The sequence below is a fragment of the Acyrthosiphon pisum genome, chromosome A1, assembly GCF_005508785.2.
Source record: "Acyrthosiphon pisum isolate AL4f chromosome A1, pea_aphid_22Mar2018_4r6ur, whole genome shotgun sequence".
NCBI classification, from domain to species: domain Eukaryota; kingdom Metazoa; phylum Arthropoda; class Insecta; order Hemiptera; family Aphididae; genus Acyrthosiphon; species Acyrthosiphon pisum.
In genome coordinates, this window is record NC_042494.1 from 117199664 (window position 1) to 117219887 (window position 20224).

Genomic DNA, 20224 nt, shown 5'->3' on the forward strand with positions numbered 1-20224 from the left:
AATATTATAGATAATCGTGGTAATCGTGCACAGAACAAAATTAACAATACAAATAACAGCTGATATGATTAGCGACAAGACGTGATGGTCCAATAATCCAATTACTTATAATATGTATGTATAACAATAAAAGTTATTGTCGGAAGTAGGTAGGTACACTGATAATCATTAATCACCATATCTTCGGTATCAAGTTTATTACTTGTAACTTCTGGTCTTTATAAGCGATAAGTATATCAATAATATCATGACCAGTGGCACTATTAGCGTGGGGGAGAACTGTGCAACATAATGGGGTATTTTGGGGCACAACTTAGGCTTAACTATCGTACTTACTGAATTGATTTGAATAGTTTATTATTTTCTACGCTGGAGCACAAGAATCCCAATTACTGCGGTCTGCAGTACTGACTAGGTATTACGCATTTACACACAAACACCTCTCAAAACACCCCAACTTTGAGGAGTTGTATCTCGTCAACGGATAAACGAAAAATGAAAATTTAAACATGATAATTCATGAGAAAAAAAGCCTTACTAAATTATGAAATTTTTAGTATGGGTTGCCATTTGAAATTCAAAAGTTGATGGTGGTTTACCTAATAAATATAAGGGTGAAAAATATAAAGAAATTATATAATACTAGAACAGCGTAGATCTACAATTTTGAAAAAAAAAAAAATTTGAAAAATGTAAATACTTTTTGAGATAATGAGTGTTTTACGCTTAATCAATCACCCTGTATTATTCATTATGACACTAACAATAATTGGAATATACAAAATCGCCTCGACCATTCCCTAGTAAACTTGTTGATCAATCATAATCCGTTTTCAAAATTAAAATCTGTCAAACCAAATTCTTCCAGTTTTGTCTAGCTTATTGGTCTAATAGTCACTTTTTTTTCATTGACTAGAGCCCGCTCCAGCCCCTTTAAGGTTTATTTTAGGATATGAAATTTAAATATATTAAAAAACATTATAACAAACAAAATTAATGTTTAGATTGGTTAAATCTACATTAGTTTTGATTTTTGACAAAACCTGCTGCAGTCCCCTTAAGCTAAGAAATTTAAAAAACAATTCTAGGGTTCCTATTTCTGTGAGATGGTCATTTGAGAAAAAAGGTCAATGATAACCTGGCGTGGTTATTATATGTTAAAAAAGTAACGCATTTTCCACATGGGTTATGTTCCATATGATTGTTCAACGTACTAAAGTAATATTGCATCTATGAAAGAATTAATACTAACATATTTTTTGAACAGAAACTAATATCAATAAAATATTAAATAACAATATATATTCTCAAAAAAAGTTGTGATTGGTAAAAGTAGTGGTATTTTTAGAGATTTGAGGAAGTTTTCTGGAAATATTTACAACTAATTTTCAATATGTCACATATGTCCATTGCCCAAAATGTACAATGTACAATGTTATGTACATCAAATAATATGCTATGTGAAGTTAGCTACATTTTGATTCTCACTAAAAATATAATAGGAGTGAGCAGAAACCATAAATATAATTATAAATATAAATATAAAATAATTCCAATTCTATTAAAAATATAATCACCATGATCAATTAAATAAATATAATGTAATTCACTCAAGATTCTCTGTATGTTGGTATAAGATTGTAATGTTAATACTTCATAATAAATTACAAAAAAAATTGCAATATTATTTTAGTTAAATTGTATTTTTAATAGTTTTATAAATAGTAATAATTGTAAAAAGTATTATAATTATATTAATAACATTAAAAACTCAAGATCGTGTACGAAATTAAATTACTTGAAATGAGTATTAAGTAGTATTCAAAATGGATTATAGTCTATAGACATAATTTAATCAATCTAACAATTCAACATTTAATAACAAAAGTAAATATATGAAAATACCTCGGCTTAGAATTTAAATTTACCTTGTTGAGAATAGAATAATTAGTTTATCAAACATTAATTATCAAAGAATCTGCATTCAGTCCTTGATCTCCTGCTAAGTGCGTAAAATCATGACACTTTTAGAAAACATCTATGTATTTAAAAATTCAAACCATTGCAGTAACAGAGTACCAGACTTCTATTGTTGACTAATTTATTCATTCCAATGTACCTATATGAAATAATAAAACAACCTCAATACAAACATTCGACCTATTTTCAATATAAAATGTTCATAACTAAATTATTAATAATTCGGAATGTCAAATAGATAGGTACAATGATTTGTAACAATAAATGATTTTTTTTTTCATTGATTGGATACAACTGAGGTGAGATCTTAGAAAAATCAACAAAAAAACCAAAATAAACACTTTTCATGTATGCGAAAAGCTCGAAGAGAAAACTTTTTGCTTCTCTAAAATAATCACTCGACATAATGCCACTTGACGCGCTTAAGAGTGTTTTTGTTTTTTTTAAACATAGAAAATATGTATTTCGTAATCGTCACTCACTGTATGCAAATGGGGAGTACTTTAATATGTAAGCATATTACATAATAGTAGTTTTTATTATCATAATATATAGTATACTAATAGCATTTAGGCTAAATTAAAGAACGCGTCTGTTCTAATTTATAAACATTATATATCAGAATTTAAAGCTTGGTTAAGAATAATTCTTAATTAGCATTTACTTCTAGTTTCAGCTTTCGTATTACCTACATAAGGAATAGGAAAAAAGATGAAAAGTTATTCTATTATATAGTGATCGGTTGTTGTGACCACTACAACCAGATAAGTTGTTATTAAATAAGTATTAACGTTGTGAACTGGATGAATGTGTTTTTTTTTGTTGTGTACTTATGCGATTGAAATAATCAGCGTATACGAAATAACCTATCAATTCCGCAAAGCCCTCCAGATGAGTGGGGGCGTCAACTATAAATTGACATGGTATCGTAGTTCGAGTGCGAACACTGTAGATAAGACCTTATTTGCTATCGGGTTTGGAGTGTCGGCAGAAAACTTTAGCAATACACCGTCGTCTGTTTGACGGAATCGTCAGAGCCGTCAACAACAAACATGTGCACTAAAACGTTAACAACAATCGTCGCACTCGTTGCCACACTCGTCGCAGTCCATCCGATTGCCTGCGGAGCGCAAGCTGAATCGGATCCATCGTCATCGTATCGGTTGCCGCGTGACACAAAGCCGTTAGCGTACGGATTGCGGCTAGCGCCAAAGTATGACAAGGGCTCAGATGTATACACGTTTGCTGGCCAGGTGGAGATCCTCATTTACATAAATTGCATCACACCAAACGTGACGTTGAACGCCAAGGATATGCAGATTCAGAGCGTGGCCATCACTGAGCTGAAAACCCAAAAGGACCAGATGGTGGACTCTTACGAATTAGACAACGACGCCGAAATTCTGTACATTTATGCACAGAATAACCTATTGCCCTACCGACGGTACCAGGTGAAGATTGTTTTTCAGGGACTGCTGAGGACTGACATGACCGGTTTCTACAGAAGCATTTACAAGGAGAATAATGTAACCAAGTAAGTCAAGATGATACGAAATTCTAAGGGTTTCTCCTGGGGAGGGGGGTTGTTGGAAACATAGGTTTGAATGCATAATGTGTCGTTGTAAGTATTAAAAAATGAAATGCTTAAATAATTTTTTCTATATAAACGATAGGATGAGCATCAAACAACAATTCAGAAATTATAAACTTATCATATATTATTGTAAGTGTGTATTTTTAATGTGTACTCAATTGGAATTATATTATTCCATTAAGTAAAGATGTTCAATGATAAATTCAAAAGAATAATATTTACTATTTGATTTAAAACAAAGTGTACAATACAATGCCCGATATGTTTCATTTATATGAGTCACAGTCGCAGTTCACGAAATGCTTTTATACTTTTATTTTATGGGGGTATAAAAATATGATTAATATATTTTACATGAATATGTTTCACAACTGTTCCGGTTTACAATTACTATACTTCATCACCAATGTAGTACGATTTCTGTGAATTCAATGATTAAATTAAGTTTTTTGCTACCTATCCCGTAAAATACAGTTAAAATGACTCCCTGACTTTCTATATGTTTAATAATAATTCTTTTATGTAATATTATTTCAATGTTGCGTTCGCAGATGGATGGCTGTGACACAATTCAAGCCCACGTACGCGAGAAGAGCGTTCCCTTGTTACGATGAACCTGAGTATAAAACTCCGTTCAATATATCACTGGGTAAACAAGAGAATCAGATGACGTTATCCAACATGCCTCTATACTTAACACAGAATCTGTGAGTCATCAAGTTTGCTCAGAAATATACTATAACTTTCGTCCACTTAACGCAATGATTCGAAGAAATTTGGTTTCATACGTTTTCACCATAATATTATCCTCTACATACGTGCTCGTGAAGTAATATACTTTGATTCGATATGATTGCACGTATACGATCATATATAATTATACTAATTATAGTCCACTACTTAACATTATTACTCTCTATCAATGGCGTGGTGAGCATTTATAAACCTTGATGCACAGCATATATTTCAATACCTACCCCATTTTTATCCCCTTAATATAATATATAGTACATATAATTATTATGTGACTGTAAATATTTTAATTTTTGTTGTATGTTATTGGTTACCATAATGTACCCAGTATGAGTCAGGTTATATGTCGAGCATTAAAAATTATATAACAATAATCGTCGAGATAAAAAAAGTATCAAATTATCATAGTATAAGTTTATTCAACCGATATATATTTAAATAATACCCAGAGGTTTTCTTTTAATATAAATCAAACAAATTTTAAATTTATATTGCATCGAATAGAAAAATTTCTGTTGAAAAATATATTTGTAATGCATGGAAATGCGTTTACTGGATGCCATATTTTGATTCTCATAGCGGATATTATGGCTGGTATGTGGATCATTATGAAACGACACCACCAATTCCAACGTATTTAGTAGGAGCACTTGTCGGACACTTGAAAAAATCAAATGCGATAGAAGGAAGCGATGTCAATGTTTACACATACAATGATTACTTGGATCAAGTGTTGTACGTTACGGAAGAAACGCCGACGTTGTTCGAAACCATGCAAAATTACACAGATAGTTCAAACGAATTGAAAAAAATGGACTTCATATCGATACCAGACTTTGACGGTGATGGAATGGAAAACTGGGGAATAAACACTTACCGGTATGTAAACCAGTTATCAAGTTCGGTTTTATGTTATAACGTCATTTGTTTTTGATTTGTGTGCGTGTGTGTGTTTGTGTATGTATATTTTCATCATTGGCCACACAGGGAAAAGTACATGTTGTTCGATGACGATGCAAAAATGAAATTCAAAGAGCAGTCTCAAATGATAATCCAAAACCTTAACAGCCACCAGTGGTTTGGAAATATGGTGACTTGTGCGTGGTGGGATTACCTATGGTTAAACGATGGGTTTGCCCGGTATTTCCAGTATTTTGCGATGGAAATGGTGAGTTCAGCCGTAATGATTTTCGGAACTATGTGCATGTGTGGTCTGTATTTGTTGGATCGTATTCCAGATGAATCAGGACTGGCGGTTAGAAGAACTATTTGTCGTAGAGCAGCATCAGACTGCCATGGAGTTCGACCAGACTCCAAGGCATCCGATAACCGCGTCCATAAAAACTTCTGATGACATCCAAAATATATTTAAAGGAGTGATTTGCAATAAAGCTGCGGCTGTTTTAAGAATGTTAAAATGCATAGTTACTGAATACAATTTTCAAGAACCCTTAAAGTTGTATTTGAAAAACTTTAAGTAAGTACGTCATATTTATATTTTATTTTCAGTGGTTAAGCGAGGTAACATATTATTTTTCTTTATGATTCCTCAAATTGTTCTGTTTAGAAACGGTGCAGTAACTCCAAGTAATTTGTGGGCAGTTTATGAAAACTATTACTTTGAAATTGAATATACGTTGTCAGAAAATGTGCAATTCACCAATTTTATACAATCTTGGACAGATCAGTCAGGTTATCCAGTGGTAAACGTCACTAGAAACCAAAACACGTATATAATTACTCAGGTAAATATTAAACTCAATCAAGTATACCTAATATTTTTATTGAATATAAAAATAAATTTATCAATGATTTGAATTTTTGTTAGAGAAAATTTTCGGTTTGGCCATTCAACAACGATACTACCAGCTGGTATATTGGTCTTACATACACTAATAATTTGGCGAGAAATTTTAATGACCTAAGACCAGTTAGATGGCTAAAACCTTACACGTCAGTAATGTACTTGCGTGATTCAAGCCTTTGTACTTGGGTGATTTTCAATTTGCAAAGCACTGGTATTGTTCCCTGCAAATGTTGATGTTAGTAGGTATACCTTTATGGAATTTATTTTTCATTATTGGCAGGATTCTATAGGGTGAACTATGATCTCAATAATTGGCAGCAACTTATAAAACAGTTGAACGAATCAAATACCAATATACATGTTCTGAATCGAGCACAGCTGATCGACGACTCGTTCAATCTTGCTAGAGCAGGAATGTTGCATTATTCGGTAGCTCTGAATCTGTCAACCTACCTCATGAAGGAAGACGACGAAATACCGTGGTACACAGCCATCGAATGTTTGTCTTACGTGGTCGAACGAATGCGTCGAAGTGCCGAGGGCTACGATTACATAAAAGTATGTAACCAATTTTATTTAGTATCTATCCTATACAACATAACGTAATGTGACCTTGAAATGGTGGGGGTAGAGTAATGTTACTCTACTTCTAATGTATTACTAAATCCTTGTAATACTCACCATAAACAGGCATGATATGATAATTTTTTTTTAATAAAAAAAAAAAAAAAATAGCTTATCCCGTGCACTGCGTTGCTCATTAAAAGTGCCAAATCTTTATGATTCAAACTTAGCTCAATTCGTTATTTAATATTCGGTGTATGGGCCGGTATTCAAATCTTAAACATTTTTATCGATCATATTGAATCTCAAAATACTTGTGCAAGCACCACTTTAAAATGCGAATTTCGGAAGATGCTTTCTTAGTGCACGCTTACGTGGTACCTTTCGTAATATTGCAGCCTCAGGCTATCATTATTTAAGCTCTACGTTAATCAGTAAATGAGTCAGTAAGGACACGTTTGGTTATATTATATATAGCCATTCCGACGGGCGTTGTCCGTGAGACACTCTTGAGATTATGTGAACAGTCTATTTTCAGGTAGACTTGCGGTGGATTACCTACCCCTTGAGTTGTGTATACGTAATAACAAATGTTGTATTAACACTTTGTTTAGAATGTGCTTGTGTAGGGTCCCGGGACAACGGTCGAATAATCAACGTCAGGAATAACATCTTTACTAAGATATATGGTTTTGACCAAAAATACTATACAGGTGTAAAATTATATTTAATCATACCCTTACATCGCAATATTACAATAAACAAAAATAAATTATTATTTAGTTTATTTTTTTACTGGACAGATAGTGCCACTGTTGTATTTTTCAATCCATATTTCTTACGTTTCCGGTGGATTTTTCCGATATTTTAATAGTTATTCTGCCATTCTGGGCGGAGACAAATCAAACAAATAGGAGTTTATTATAATTTGTCTAGCCGTTCTTGAGTTATAAATGGTGTAACTAAACCGACTTTGTTTTAAAAATATATATAGAAGTTTAGTGCTTTTTCGTTTAGTTTTAAGTGTTTCTAGAGCTGTATAATTCCAACTCTAGTTATAATCAATAAAATCAATAACGAAGAAATGAGAAACCACGAGGATTCATTATTCCACAGTAACAAAGTAGTTAATTCACACCGGTGTTAAAATATTATATTATTAAGTAATTACCAATATTGTAGTCAGTGCAGTACCTATTATGTTAACGTATGTTTTTAATTTACAGTCTTACGTTCGGAAATTAGCCGATTATGTTTACAGAAAAACTGAAACTTTAGTTGTACAACATTACAACGACGACCACTCGACCCTAACGAGCTGGAATAAATTTTCTGTATGGGCTTGCTACTTGGACGGCGAATATTGCACGAATAACGCAATGTTAAATTTCAAAAAATGGACAAATAGAGAAAGGTAACGTTCAATGCATGGCCAATAAGATATGAAAATATCATGTTTTCTAGTTATTGGTTTTAACTTTTAATTTTAAATTGTTTCTTATTTTTGTTAATTAGAATATCGCCCGACATTAAAGACGCTGCCTTGTGTACAGGAATTAAAGTCAGTAACAATGCGGATACGTGGAAAGGTGTGCTCAATGTGTACATGACCACTAAATCAGCTTCGGAGAAAAACTCAGCCCAGGCTGCATTGGCTTGTTCACAAGACACATTGATATTATATAAGTATGTGATTATGCGAACCAAATTTTTATTTGACAATGCCAAAGAAAATATACTATTTGCTCGTATTTCATATGTAAATATGATTTCAACAAAATATTTGAAAACGGTATTTTTAATATACTTCGAAAATATTATATTATTGATCAGAAAATACTTCCAAGAAATAATAAGAATAGGGGCGTCTGTTTGAAATATGTTTTTAAAAAAACTCGTTTTATAATAATATTTTTTTGGTTATTTTTATTACCTGCGTTGTGTACTTACCTCGTTTACTCCAAATGAAAGCAATAATTGAATTTCTTATTTATTTTATTTTAGATACTTGGAATTTTTATTTGATAGCAATACTGGTGGACCAGTACGTTTACAAGATTTCAAGGACATATGTGATGCGATGTCTTTGACACCCCAAGGGATCGAAGCGTTAACAAACTTTTTAATGAACAACATAGAACAAATATTAAGGCAAATACCTACCGGAGAGAGTATTGTTACGTACATGTATAGGATTTTAGCTTCAAAAGTAGCTCTTGACATTGAAATAGCTAAGGTGAGGTCCAAAATAAATAGTCAATACTCATTACTCAATAATTGTTTACATTGAATATTAGAAACATATTTATTTTGAATATAATATGATCCACGAAGTTTCTTGATACCTGTTTATTTTTGAGCACAACATTTAACATAAACAATTTATGGTAGATAATATTCTTTTTCATATAATTTCAAATACTATTTAAATGAAATATGTATTATTGTTATACCAGCATACATAAAGTGCAAGTTGAAATTTATTTTTACAATGGAAAATGTCATAATAATAAATAATAAGATCTTAGACAGTCATGCTTATGATACTTTTATTATTCTTTTATCAACTTTTTGCATTTTTGATGGGTACTCCTTTGTCAGATGAAAATCTTAGGAAACACAAAACAAATTTTTAATAAGACTGTTAGTAGAAAATTTACAAAAATAAAAATAATATGATAATTAATTATATTATACATTTTTAATAAATGTATTTTTCAGTTGACAAATTTGAAGAATGCAGCTGGATTGCCACCGAAAATTAAAGCTTCGTTCGACGAATCGTACTTGCAAGTAGAACAAAATCTCCTGTGGTATAAAGGTTACCACACCACAATTAACCAATGGACAGGAGCACCGTTGGACCCTACAACGACTAAACCGGATACGACCGTGTCATCATCGGATACAACCGTGTCATCATCGAATACAACCGTGTCATCATCGGATACAACCGTGTCATCATCGAATACAACCGTGTCATCATCGGATACAACCGTGTCATCATCGAATACAACCGTGTCATCATCGGATACAACCGTGCCATCATCGAATACAACCGTGTCATCAAATGATACAATCACATCGTCAACTGTGCCGGGGGTGACTCAAACGATGACACCACAGCCGGCGTATCCAACATTTGATTTCGATGACCCAACACTAGGTCCAAGCATAATTTCCAAGTGTCCCGATAGATCTGGTCAATTGTCGTGTCAGAGTAGTTTGTTTTTCGTCATTATCGTTGTCACCACGGCAATAACTATGGTCGTTTTATAGATATTGTAAAAAAATAGGCATCCACTAATATTCTTGGATTTTTTTATTTATACTTGGATAATAAATTTAAATATATTAATTTGTACTACTTACAAGCATGGTACGTAATAAGCTGTCATTAAATTATAATTAAATAATATGTGTTGTTATTAAAAGACTATGTTTTTGTTTCAAATGTGTTATAATAAAAATATTGTACCTACATCCTATATTCGATTGTTCCAAAAATATTACTTTATTATACCTATACCTATGTATTGTGAAAAACTGTTAGGTTAACTTATAAATATTAAATACTGAAACCAGTTACACCTAAATAAAAATGCTGTACTTTAATTCTACTTATAAATTATCTAAGTTGATTTAAATGTTTGTTATTTAAATTATAATTTACACAGTTTTAATCTTCTTTAATTAATTATAATTATTTTAATTTCAACATTGTCTAATAATCATTGTGCATAGTAGTTAATCTTGATAATTTCCTAGTCAGTAATCAAACTTCACAATCCCATAAATACTTTCAACATTGCCTGATTTGGTTAAGTAGGTAATTTATTGTTAATAATAACAACTATTCACTATTATGAGCAAATCTAGTACTGTGGTTATTGTATAGAACTTAAATATATTAACAATGGCAGTAGTTATTATTACTTAGAACTTTAGAATATATAAAATGTTAGTTGTAATTAATAATAACTAATCACTTAGGTGTATGAGAAGATCAAGAATAGTGTTATTATTGTATAGAACTTTAGAATATGTTAAAAATGACAGTATATTTCATAAATTATTCATTTAAGGTTCCTTTAATGAGTACTACAATAATTCCCAATTTGTATTTATTGAAAAGAGTGATTTTTTTATCATGGGTTTTTGCAATGACAATATGAAATTCAATTGATTGTATTCAAACGAGTTTTCAATCATCGTAATACCTTCCGACATACGAAAAAATAGTGTAGGAACACTGTGTATAGCTTCTACAAAGAAGCAAAATTATAGGTTTAGGCCATAGGTACCTATTAATATTTATTTATACGGGTTTTAAACACACATACAAAATAAACATTAGATTAGATAAAAAAAAAAATTAAATTAATATATTCATTAGAATATTAAAAGTTCGTAAATTGGTTTTCATTAAGAAAAAACAATTATTATAATCAAATGCTTACTGATAAACAAAATGCATACGCTAAAAAAATAATGAGCAATTTCGTCAAAATATTTTATTAAGTAGCCACAGATTCGCTTATTATTTCACTTTTGTATACTTAGATAATTCTAGATATGGTTTTATTTTTCGATAACCATGCACAATATTATTTGATTATTGTATTAATTAAAAGTATGTAAGGCTAAATTAAAAATATAATAATATCTGATTTTATAATATAAATAAGTATACAAAATGTAACGTAAAATAGGTACCTAGGTATGTTGAAATATAATAAATACTAATTAAAAATAATGAAGACACAAATATTGAAATATCAGTTGCTTATTCAAAAAATACGATAACAAAATTATTTTAAATAAACCTCACCTATAATAGAAATGTGGCTGGGATACTTTAATAGATTACAATATTGTTTAATATAAAACTATCTGTTGTAGTGTTGTCAGTTGTCGCATTAGTACATTATTATTAAAACACTAGCATACTGCAATACGTATACCTATACGAAAAACATTAAAATAATTGAGTTGTTACTTACTCGTAAAAATGTGTTATACTGTTGCAATAAGTACTAAAGTTGAAAATTAAAATACACTTTTTATTAGAAATCCTAAATATTATGAGGTAAACACAAACTATAAAGTATTATTCTACGCAAAAGTCAAAAAAAAATAAAAACTTAACGAAGCTTGTTTTAAAAATTAAAATAAGATTCAAAACAATAGAATTTTAATAGAAATGTAATAATTTATATTTACAGGTATTTACCACTAATACAGTACTTATATTTTACTAAGTATCTACCATTTTTACGGTTATCGAAGAAAAAGATGAAATTAATCAAGTTTTTGTTCGGCAGACTGAGTACCATAGTATAATTAAACACCGTTTAAAATCTAATAATTCTTCCACTGTAATTGGAATTTAAAACTGTGTATAAAACGTAAAATATTATATGCACTTACACGGTGTATAAGGTCAGGTTATCGTATAGCACTTCTAGTATTGTATGTGATTTGCAAATCATTATTACAGGCATAAATTATAAAATATTATTCAGAAAATTATGTCAGTTCTATATCTACTTCTAAGGAACACATCTAAATTAGGAACGTGAACAATTTAATGGGTATCCTCAAATTCGAGTACGTAAGAAAAAACACTATTGTATTAGTTTTTTTTCTTTAATATTATTCTTTGGGTTTTAAAGTTTTGACAGTATAGTACGATTAATAGTATTAGTAATAATTAGTATAAATTACTAATTTACAGTATCCCACTTAAATATTATAATATATTTATTTGTGTCCCACAATCGATCGTACAGCACAAAAAATCTAACAATCGCTGAATTCGAGAACTGAGCGGTCTCTATGGTCTGATAATAGTATTAATACACATACTAGGTAATATATTTAACTCTAATATTATACAGCAGTTAATTGATTTGATATTATTACCATTATTTTTATAAAAAGATAAAGTTATCTGTCGTTTTTAATAATTGGTTCTCTTCAACGTGTTTGCTTAAGAATGAGTTATTATCTGTTATAGTGTTTCAATACACAATTAAACAACTAAAACACGACTGTGTGCAATATGTAAAATTAACTATATTATAATTCCTATATCCTATTCTGATTGATTTTGATTCCAACTATTGAATTTTGTTAAAGTTTTTAGGTTAAGGTATCTATACAATTCACTAACGCTCAATGTGTTTTATGAGATATTGCTTTCGGTCAGAAAGATAGATAAATAGAGAGAAAGAGAGTGGGAGAGAGAGAGAGAGAGAGAGAGAGAGAGAGAGAGAGAGTGAGATAGTAACTTCTATTAATTGTGGTGTAGAGCTTATATCCTGTTTAAAATAATTGAAAATTGATTGTTTCTCTGCAAATTTCTGAATCATTAATTACGTATTCCGAACTCTACGAGAACAACGAAAATAATATTATAATATACAGGGTGTCTTGTGTATTTTCGCCAAGTTATCGAGTTTAATATTATTACAGTTATATGGGCATCACTCTAAGATATAAGCTCCAACAAGTAACACGTATGGTGAATGAAAAATAATACACCAACGCAAAAATTAATTTTCATTGGATTCAAATGACAATGGTATTACTTATTAGGTATTGTAATTTGTACAGATAGTGAACAATATTATAATTTTAATTGATAGACATAATTATTATTATATGTATTATTGTTTATTTATAGTATTATATTAGTTAGAAAGTAAAACACGTACCTACTTGTGTACTTTATATCAAGTGAATGACAAAATAAAATTTAAATCAATATAAATATCTATAGGCTTTACAACGAAAACCCGGTGGCGCCTGAACATCTTTTTATTAATTCTCATTAATGCAATGAACGCGACTACGCACAACATCAGTAGTAGTTGTTGTAACATTATTTATTACCTACCTGCTCTTAACTATTTATCCACCTCTTTTGAATACCAACATGTTTATGTCACTTGAACAATTATTCAATTCGATGTGATTTAGAGATGATGACTGAAACTTTAAAACGTAATACAATTATTTTGGATCGCAGTTTTGTACGACCTCCTCACTTAGAATTTTGTTTGATTGTCTGTTTTGCGTTCATATAACGTATCAAAATATTCACGCACCCATTTTATTATCGTTACGACTGATTTCGATAAAAATACCACCTCGCTATTGTGCATAATATTATATTTACCTATACTGTTTACCATCGACTATAATGTCTGGACGTATTATTATATACACCCAATAGCGTTTCACATACAATCCATTAACTACACTCAGAGTGTTGCATAAGCTTTGTTTAATGTCTCATGCAACTCAAGTGATCTTCTGACAGAACTGCATACCTATCCGCTGAGCGTAAATCATGCGACGGCCACCAATAGCATTGATGCAAATTCAAAAATACAATATTTTCAGGAACCTTGTTCAATGAAACACACACTTATATAATCTTGGAGTGGATCAATAGATAAGTACTCGGCAAAATATATAAATATACGGGTTACTTGAGTCGCTGAATGTTTTTTCATCGCAGTTATTAATATTATAATTAACTACGATTTAACGTGATTTTACGACACTCCATTTCAAGGATTTAAGATTAACTCTGTTTTATTTCTCTGCGCGAGTCCCAAAGTTGGTCAGAATATTTTCAGGACATAGTATATTATGAGTCAATAACGCAATGTTATCAAAACCCTTAGTGGTATCGTTGTGTTTTGTAGTTCTGTTTGCGAGCGTTTTCAGTTCCGATGGACGCTCGTTCGTGGGAGCCAACGGTCCAAACAAAATGGACGTTTACCGACTGCCAGGTGATACGATCCCGGACTCGTACGATTTGAAAATCATGCCGGACTACAATTACTATACGGACGCCATTGACTTCAACGGGGAGGTAGAAATTGTGATCGACGTAAAATCCGAAACTTCGACGATAACGTTTAACTGCAAAGATATTCTGATTTACGTGGTATATGTGCATGACAAAATAAAAGAAAACGACGTTGACGTATGGAAAGTCCGTTGCGATGATCAAAATGAACAATGCAACATTATGTTGAAATCTCGATTAAAGGTTGGAATTCAATACGTGGTAAACATCGAATATCACGTGAAAATCGATACAAACAATATGGAAGGACTTTACAAAAGTACATACAATAAAGACAATCATAAAGAGTAAGTGTTTATTGAATGATATAATAATCATTACCTTAAGACTGATATAGGCGCGTATTATATAGACTAAGTCGTACTAAAAATATGACTGCTATATATAGGTACTAGGTTTGCAGGCTCATTTGTTATATTATTTTGAGCAGGGGCTTATTATAAAATTTTAAATAGGTAGGTAGGTGTATTATAATATCTACCAAGTACCTAGTATTTTACACAACGATAATTTTATATGGCAGTTCCAATCGGTTTTCCTGGGCTCAACCAAAGCCGGAAGTTAGACCGAGTTCACTCTGTATATTATAATATTAGCGTATCGCTTGTCACGTTGCGACGAACAACCTCATTGTTTACGTGCCTACATGTTATAATCGTTTTGTTTTCAAAAACTTATTTTGTTCGTAGATGGTTACTTTTGACGTATTTCTTACCAACTGGGGCCAGGAGTATATTTCCGTGTTACGACGAACCGGCGCACAAAACGCCCTTCAACATAACGTTGGATAGGCCAAAAAACAAACCTTCACGGTCCAACATGCCGATTTATACGAGTTATTACGAGTGAGTATAATACACTTTTTGCAACAATTATAAATTGTGATTGAATGGTTTGTTTGCTAAACGTATTGCATCCCAAAATCCGTTGATCAGTCAACCGCGAATCAATTGAGTCCCAACAGTATATTTTAGCAACAATACGCCAGTTTATTGAATTTGAAGATTTAATGTGTGGTGACGGTTATGCTAATCGCGTCAGATGTAAAATATTATTTTTCGTCACGCCTGCACATTGCAAAATCGACCTTTTTTTGTCCACCAGACGTAAATGTTTTTCACGGAAAATTGGAAATCTCGCTACGCAGTGGTCAGAAAAGTTAATGTCCAAATCAGATCAATATTCATGAACGTATATAAATGTATATTATGTTACGTATAGTTTAATATTATATCAAATACTAGCTAGTAGGGGTGGGTTCCTTCGTTCTGTTCTATGTTATTGTTTGGTGAATCAGCAATGCTGAATCGGAGGCGTGAGAAAAAATATATTACTTCTTATATTATAAAATATTATAATATACTATAATAGAGACAATACGAGATGCCAGTAGTAATATTGAACATCTAACCGTAAAAAAGTAGATTAAAAATACTAATAGGTAAATAAAACCCAAATCTCAGCAAAAATAAATTAAATAATTATAAAATAAGAGCTAAAATTAGTTTTAAAAAAACTAAAAAAGGTTATTTAATTCAACTATAATTATTAATTATAAATTGTAATTTATTCAATTTACAATAATAATATTGAATTGGTTGCTAAGGGTTCCACGTGAAATATATATATATATACACACAGACATACAGTTACCGCAGTTGTCTATTTACGGTCAAATTAAAATAAATATAATGAATACGATGTCCATTTGCAGGTGGAGCAAAAATGATAGTGAAATAATCGATAGTTACCACCAATATTTATGTTTATTGATTATTATAACTTATAAAGGTATCAATTCGTGGTTGTCATTCATCACTTATCTGAATGTATATCTTTGAGATGCAACTAATATGCATAACTGGCTATTAAAAACTGTTTTATTTTATTATGAATACATTATAACAATATACAAATTATAACATTAATACAATGACAAGCGCCATTGTGCGTTTCGTATTGTCAAGCATATTTCTATTGTCTACCGTGGTACCGATGATTGGACGTTGGAATGAGCAAAGCACAATCGCAAACTTAAGTCAATATATCGTCACCCCTAGGATTATAAAATCCGTAATTTCAAATAAAGTTTTTCTCGAAAACCTGTATTAACCCAAATTACTGAATTACCATATTATTATGTTTGTTTAAATTTATTATTACGGTGTTTGGCATCCGACTCGGATCCGAGTACACCCAGCACTCCAAACCCGAATAAATAAATCAGGTGCAAAGCCCAGATTTAATAATTATTATATTACGTGAACAAAGCTGTTTACGTGTGCATGAAAAATGATTTCAGTTCATCCGTGCAAGAGATACGCGACATTTTCGTCGAGACTCCGCCGATCTCCACGCATATGGTCGCGTTCGTCATCAGCGGATTCGACTCGACGACGACCGGAAGTATTGCAGGTAATAGCCCCATATACGTGTTCACAGACGTTGACCGCTTAGACCAGGTGAAATACGTCTCCTGGGAAGCACCAAAGCTGCTGGCGGCCATGGAGAGCTTCACGGAAATGCCGTATGAGCTACCCAAACTTGACTTATTCGCCGTGCCGGATTTCAAGTCTGACGCCATGGGCAACTGGGGACTGAACACGTATCGGTAAGATTGCTCGTCGATTGCATTATATATTAATACTATACAAATTTGTGCCATCTTAATATTTGAATGACGTAACTTTAAAATCCATGATCACCGAGTGATACATAATCGTATGGTCTATCGATAACAATCGTTTGTCACGTCGGTGACAATTTCAAATCATTAATTAATATTCAAGTAATTAAAAATACTTATTTTTCGTTCAAGGAATAGCTTTCCTGTGTCGATTAACGTAGTTTCTTTTCTTCATAAACAATGAAAACTTCACTGGTGAAAAGTCAAATTTTAAATAGATATGCAATTAGCTGACAATTAAAGCGACCGTTACTCTCTGCATCAGACTTAGTACGATGAGCTTATTTCGTTTTCGTTTCAGTGAAAAGTATTTGCTACTGGACGATACGTCTAGTGCCAAAGCCAAGGAACTTGGGCTATCGATGGTTCAGCGTGAGATAGCCCGGCAGTGGTTTGGAAATCTGGTCACGTGCTCCTGGTGGGACTACCTGTGGCTGCACGACGCGTTTGCTGCGTACTTTCAGTACTTTTCCACAGACACGGTACGGGCGTACAGCTGCCGCTGACCGATTGACTCGAGTATACATCTAGCACATCTGGAGAATACGGCAATCATTTAAACTATAATTAGCTTTCGTTGAACCAGGTCTTTGCACCTTAAATAAAGAATTCGTTAATTGATATTTCCGTATAGGAATTCAAAATGAAATCGGTTATTGCCAAAATAAAAAACCAGTAATCATAATATCTTCTTAAAATGTCCGGTACTGATACAACAAGTTGAGCTGGGTATCGGGTTTATATTATAAATGTTTTACCAATGTGATAGATTTACTGTTTTTACAGTCATTTTATAAATATATTTATTTTCTATCCTATCATATTTATTTGGTAAATGTTGTACCAAACATATATATCTACATATTGATTTGAACAATAATATTGTTCATTAATAAATATATTTACTAAAAGTTATTTGAATTAATATTAGAATATTGCACATACGTCAATCAAAATAATATTGAAGAATCCAATTTTTAAATTTTTTATTGCCTCTTAAAATATTTTGATAGGGTGTTACCACTGGGTATCTTCCCTAATCTCACTATTCATATCATTCTTACTTGTCACATATCAAACCTACTTATTATACTAAGAACATGTATAGATTGTAGATTTCTTCAAATAATAAAAAAAAAAAATAAATAAAAATATTTTGACATAGAAAATAGCTTACATTAAAAACCATGGTTCATATTTTTGATATTGGAATTTTATTTTCGGAACTATATGAATAATTTTAGTTGTTGACAATATTTTGATATCAGGTTTGATACGGTATCAAGTATTGTAATTTTTTCGGGTAACTTGCCGGTATCAGGTATCGGGTTAATTCGGCTGAGAAGCCCTGGTTCAAATAGTAAAATCCCCCACACACGCTTGCCATATTGTAGACTTTGTTTTATTAAATTAGTGTTATACATCATCTCCACATGGTTTGGAACTTATAGCAATTGTACATCCGTTTCGGATGTAGTGAAACATTTTAGATAATATAAATTACATTATATGTACGTTTTAAACTACAGTTAATTCAGATTTGAAATTTTATTTTGTGTATTTTACAAAAAAACTTACGCTTCATTTTATGCTTTAAGTATATTATATAATTATTTTTGTGGGTCATATTTTAGCGTTTTTTAGTGCTATAAGTCCCAAACCCACTAATTTTATATTATTACGAGATTAATAACGGCAAATCCAGATATTATTTTGGTATACTTAGGTCTACCCCGATTGGAGGATGAACCAGATGTTCGTGGTCGAACGGTACCAGCGGGCTTTGGAGTATGACCAAGCGCCCAGGCGTCCGATTACTGCATCCGTGCAAACTCCAGACGAAATCACCAAGATATTTTACGACCAGACTGAAGACAAGGCAGCGGCGTTCTTGCGGATGTTAAAGTGCTACACCAACGATACTATATTTGAACAGTCATTGGTCCGATTTTTGAAACTGTACAAGTATGTCCTCAGGTTTTTTTATATACTTACTATTAATATACGACAATATTTGTCTTGTTTGCTGAAACTCTGAAAGAATCTTTCCATTTTGATCAAACGTCGACGAGATAATGATAACAAGGTGCCTTTTCGGTCAGTGTGGTTTTTTGCATGGAACACATTGAATGACTTTATTAATAATATAATACTAATGTATGATATTCATATATATATTTGATCAAACGTCGACGAGATAATGATAACATGGTGCCTTTTCGGTCAGTGTGGTTTTTTGCATGGAACACATTGAATGACTTTATTAATAATATAATACTAATGTATGATATTCATATATATACTAGTTGATCCCGTGCACTTCATTTCCCGTTAAATGTACCAACTCCATATGGCTCAAACTTTGTTCAATTCGTTTTTAATATTCGGTGTATGGTATTCAAAATGTATCTTAACTTTTATGTTGCCTGGAATAATAATTCTGCTTCACAGCAGTATATCATCAGGTAGGCAATCTACCTGCGGTAGTTCGCGGACCCCGTGCTGTTTGTACGTAACTTTATAATTTAAGTCTAAAGTATCAAAGTTATACCAAGTATCATACTTGAAGTATGTCACTGAACTCCTCCTAAACGGCTGGAATAATTGTGAATGCCGAGTCTGCCAACCAATATTTCCTCCTCGTCCACGAAGACGTGGCATTATTTTATGTACGTAACTTTTATGTGAGTATAATATGCTCAATATTTACGTAATTGCGATAAATATAATATTAAAATACAGCGTACAAAAAAATTAAATGCATTGAATGAATACACTGATTTCACGGCAACCAATAATAATTATTAATATAATAGTTTTAAAAAACCCATGGCAACCATTTATAAACAAAAATTTCCACCGTAAATTTCTCAATCTCCGTTTGAGCACATCCCCTGGTTGGATCTAGGGGGATGATTTGTGAATCTAAACAATCCGGGGCATCACCTAAACGCA

General features: G+C 31.7%; 2 protein-coding genes across 24 annotated transcripts in view; both read left to right on the plus strand.

Annotated features, from left to right (window-relative positions):
* The first annotated feature begins 2940 nt into the window (after positions 1 to 2940).
* Positions 2941 to 10147, plus strand: LOC115033054 (glutamyl aminopeptidase-like). The gene is made up of 12 exons (XM_029488128.1): positions 2941 to 3514; positions 4126 to 4281; positions 4907 to 5206; positions 5315 to 5495; positions 5566 to 5804; positions 5895 to 6072; positions 6156 to 6345; positions 6415 to 6692; positions 7925 to 8112; positions 8214 to 8384; positions 8703 to 8934; positions 9420 to 10147. Exons 1-12 carry the CDS (start codon positions 3033 to 3035, stop codon positions 9975 to 9977), a joined length of 3153 nt encoding a protein of 1050 aa, XP_029343988.1. The 5' UTR covers positions 2941 to 3032; the 3' UTR covers positions 9978 to 10147.
* A 4058-nt stretch (positions 10148 to 14205) lies between these two features.
* LOC100573736 (mucin-12) overlaps positions 14206 to 20224 on the plus strand; it is a 32809-nt gene continuing 26790 nt past the window's right edge. For 21 of the 23 annotated variants that reach the window (XM_029488116.1, XM_029488122.1, XM_029488110.1 and 18 more), the window contains exons 1-5: positions 14206 to 14870; positions 15273 to 15428; positions 16886 to 17194; positions 17571 to 17751; positions 18996 to 19234. In XM_029488116.1, the coding sequence (XP_029343976.1) occupies positions 14377 to 14870; positions 15273 to 15428; positions 16886 to 17194; positions 17571 to 17751; positions 18996 to 19234 (1379 nt within the window). In that variant the 5' untranslated portion in view covers positions 14206 to 14376. Of the gene's footprint in view, positions 14871 to 15272; positions 15429 to 16885; positions 17195 to 17570; positions 17752 to 18995; positions 19235 to 20224 lie in introns of those variants that run through there. The other 2 variants (XM_029488118.1, XM_029488124.1) reach the window with 2 other exon arrangements.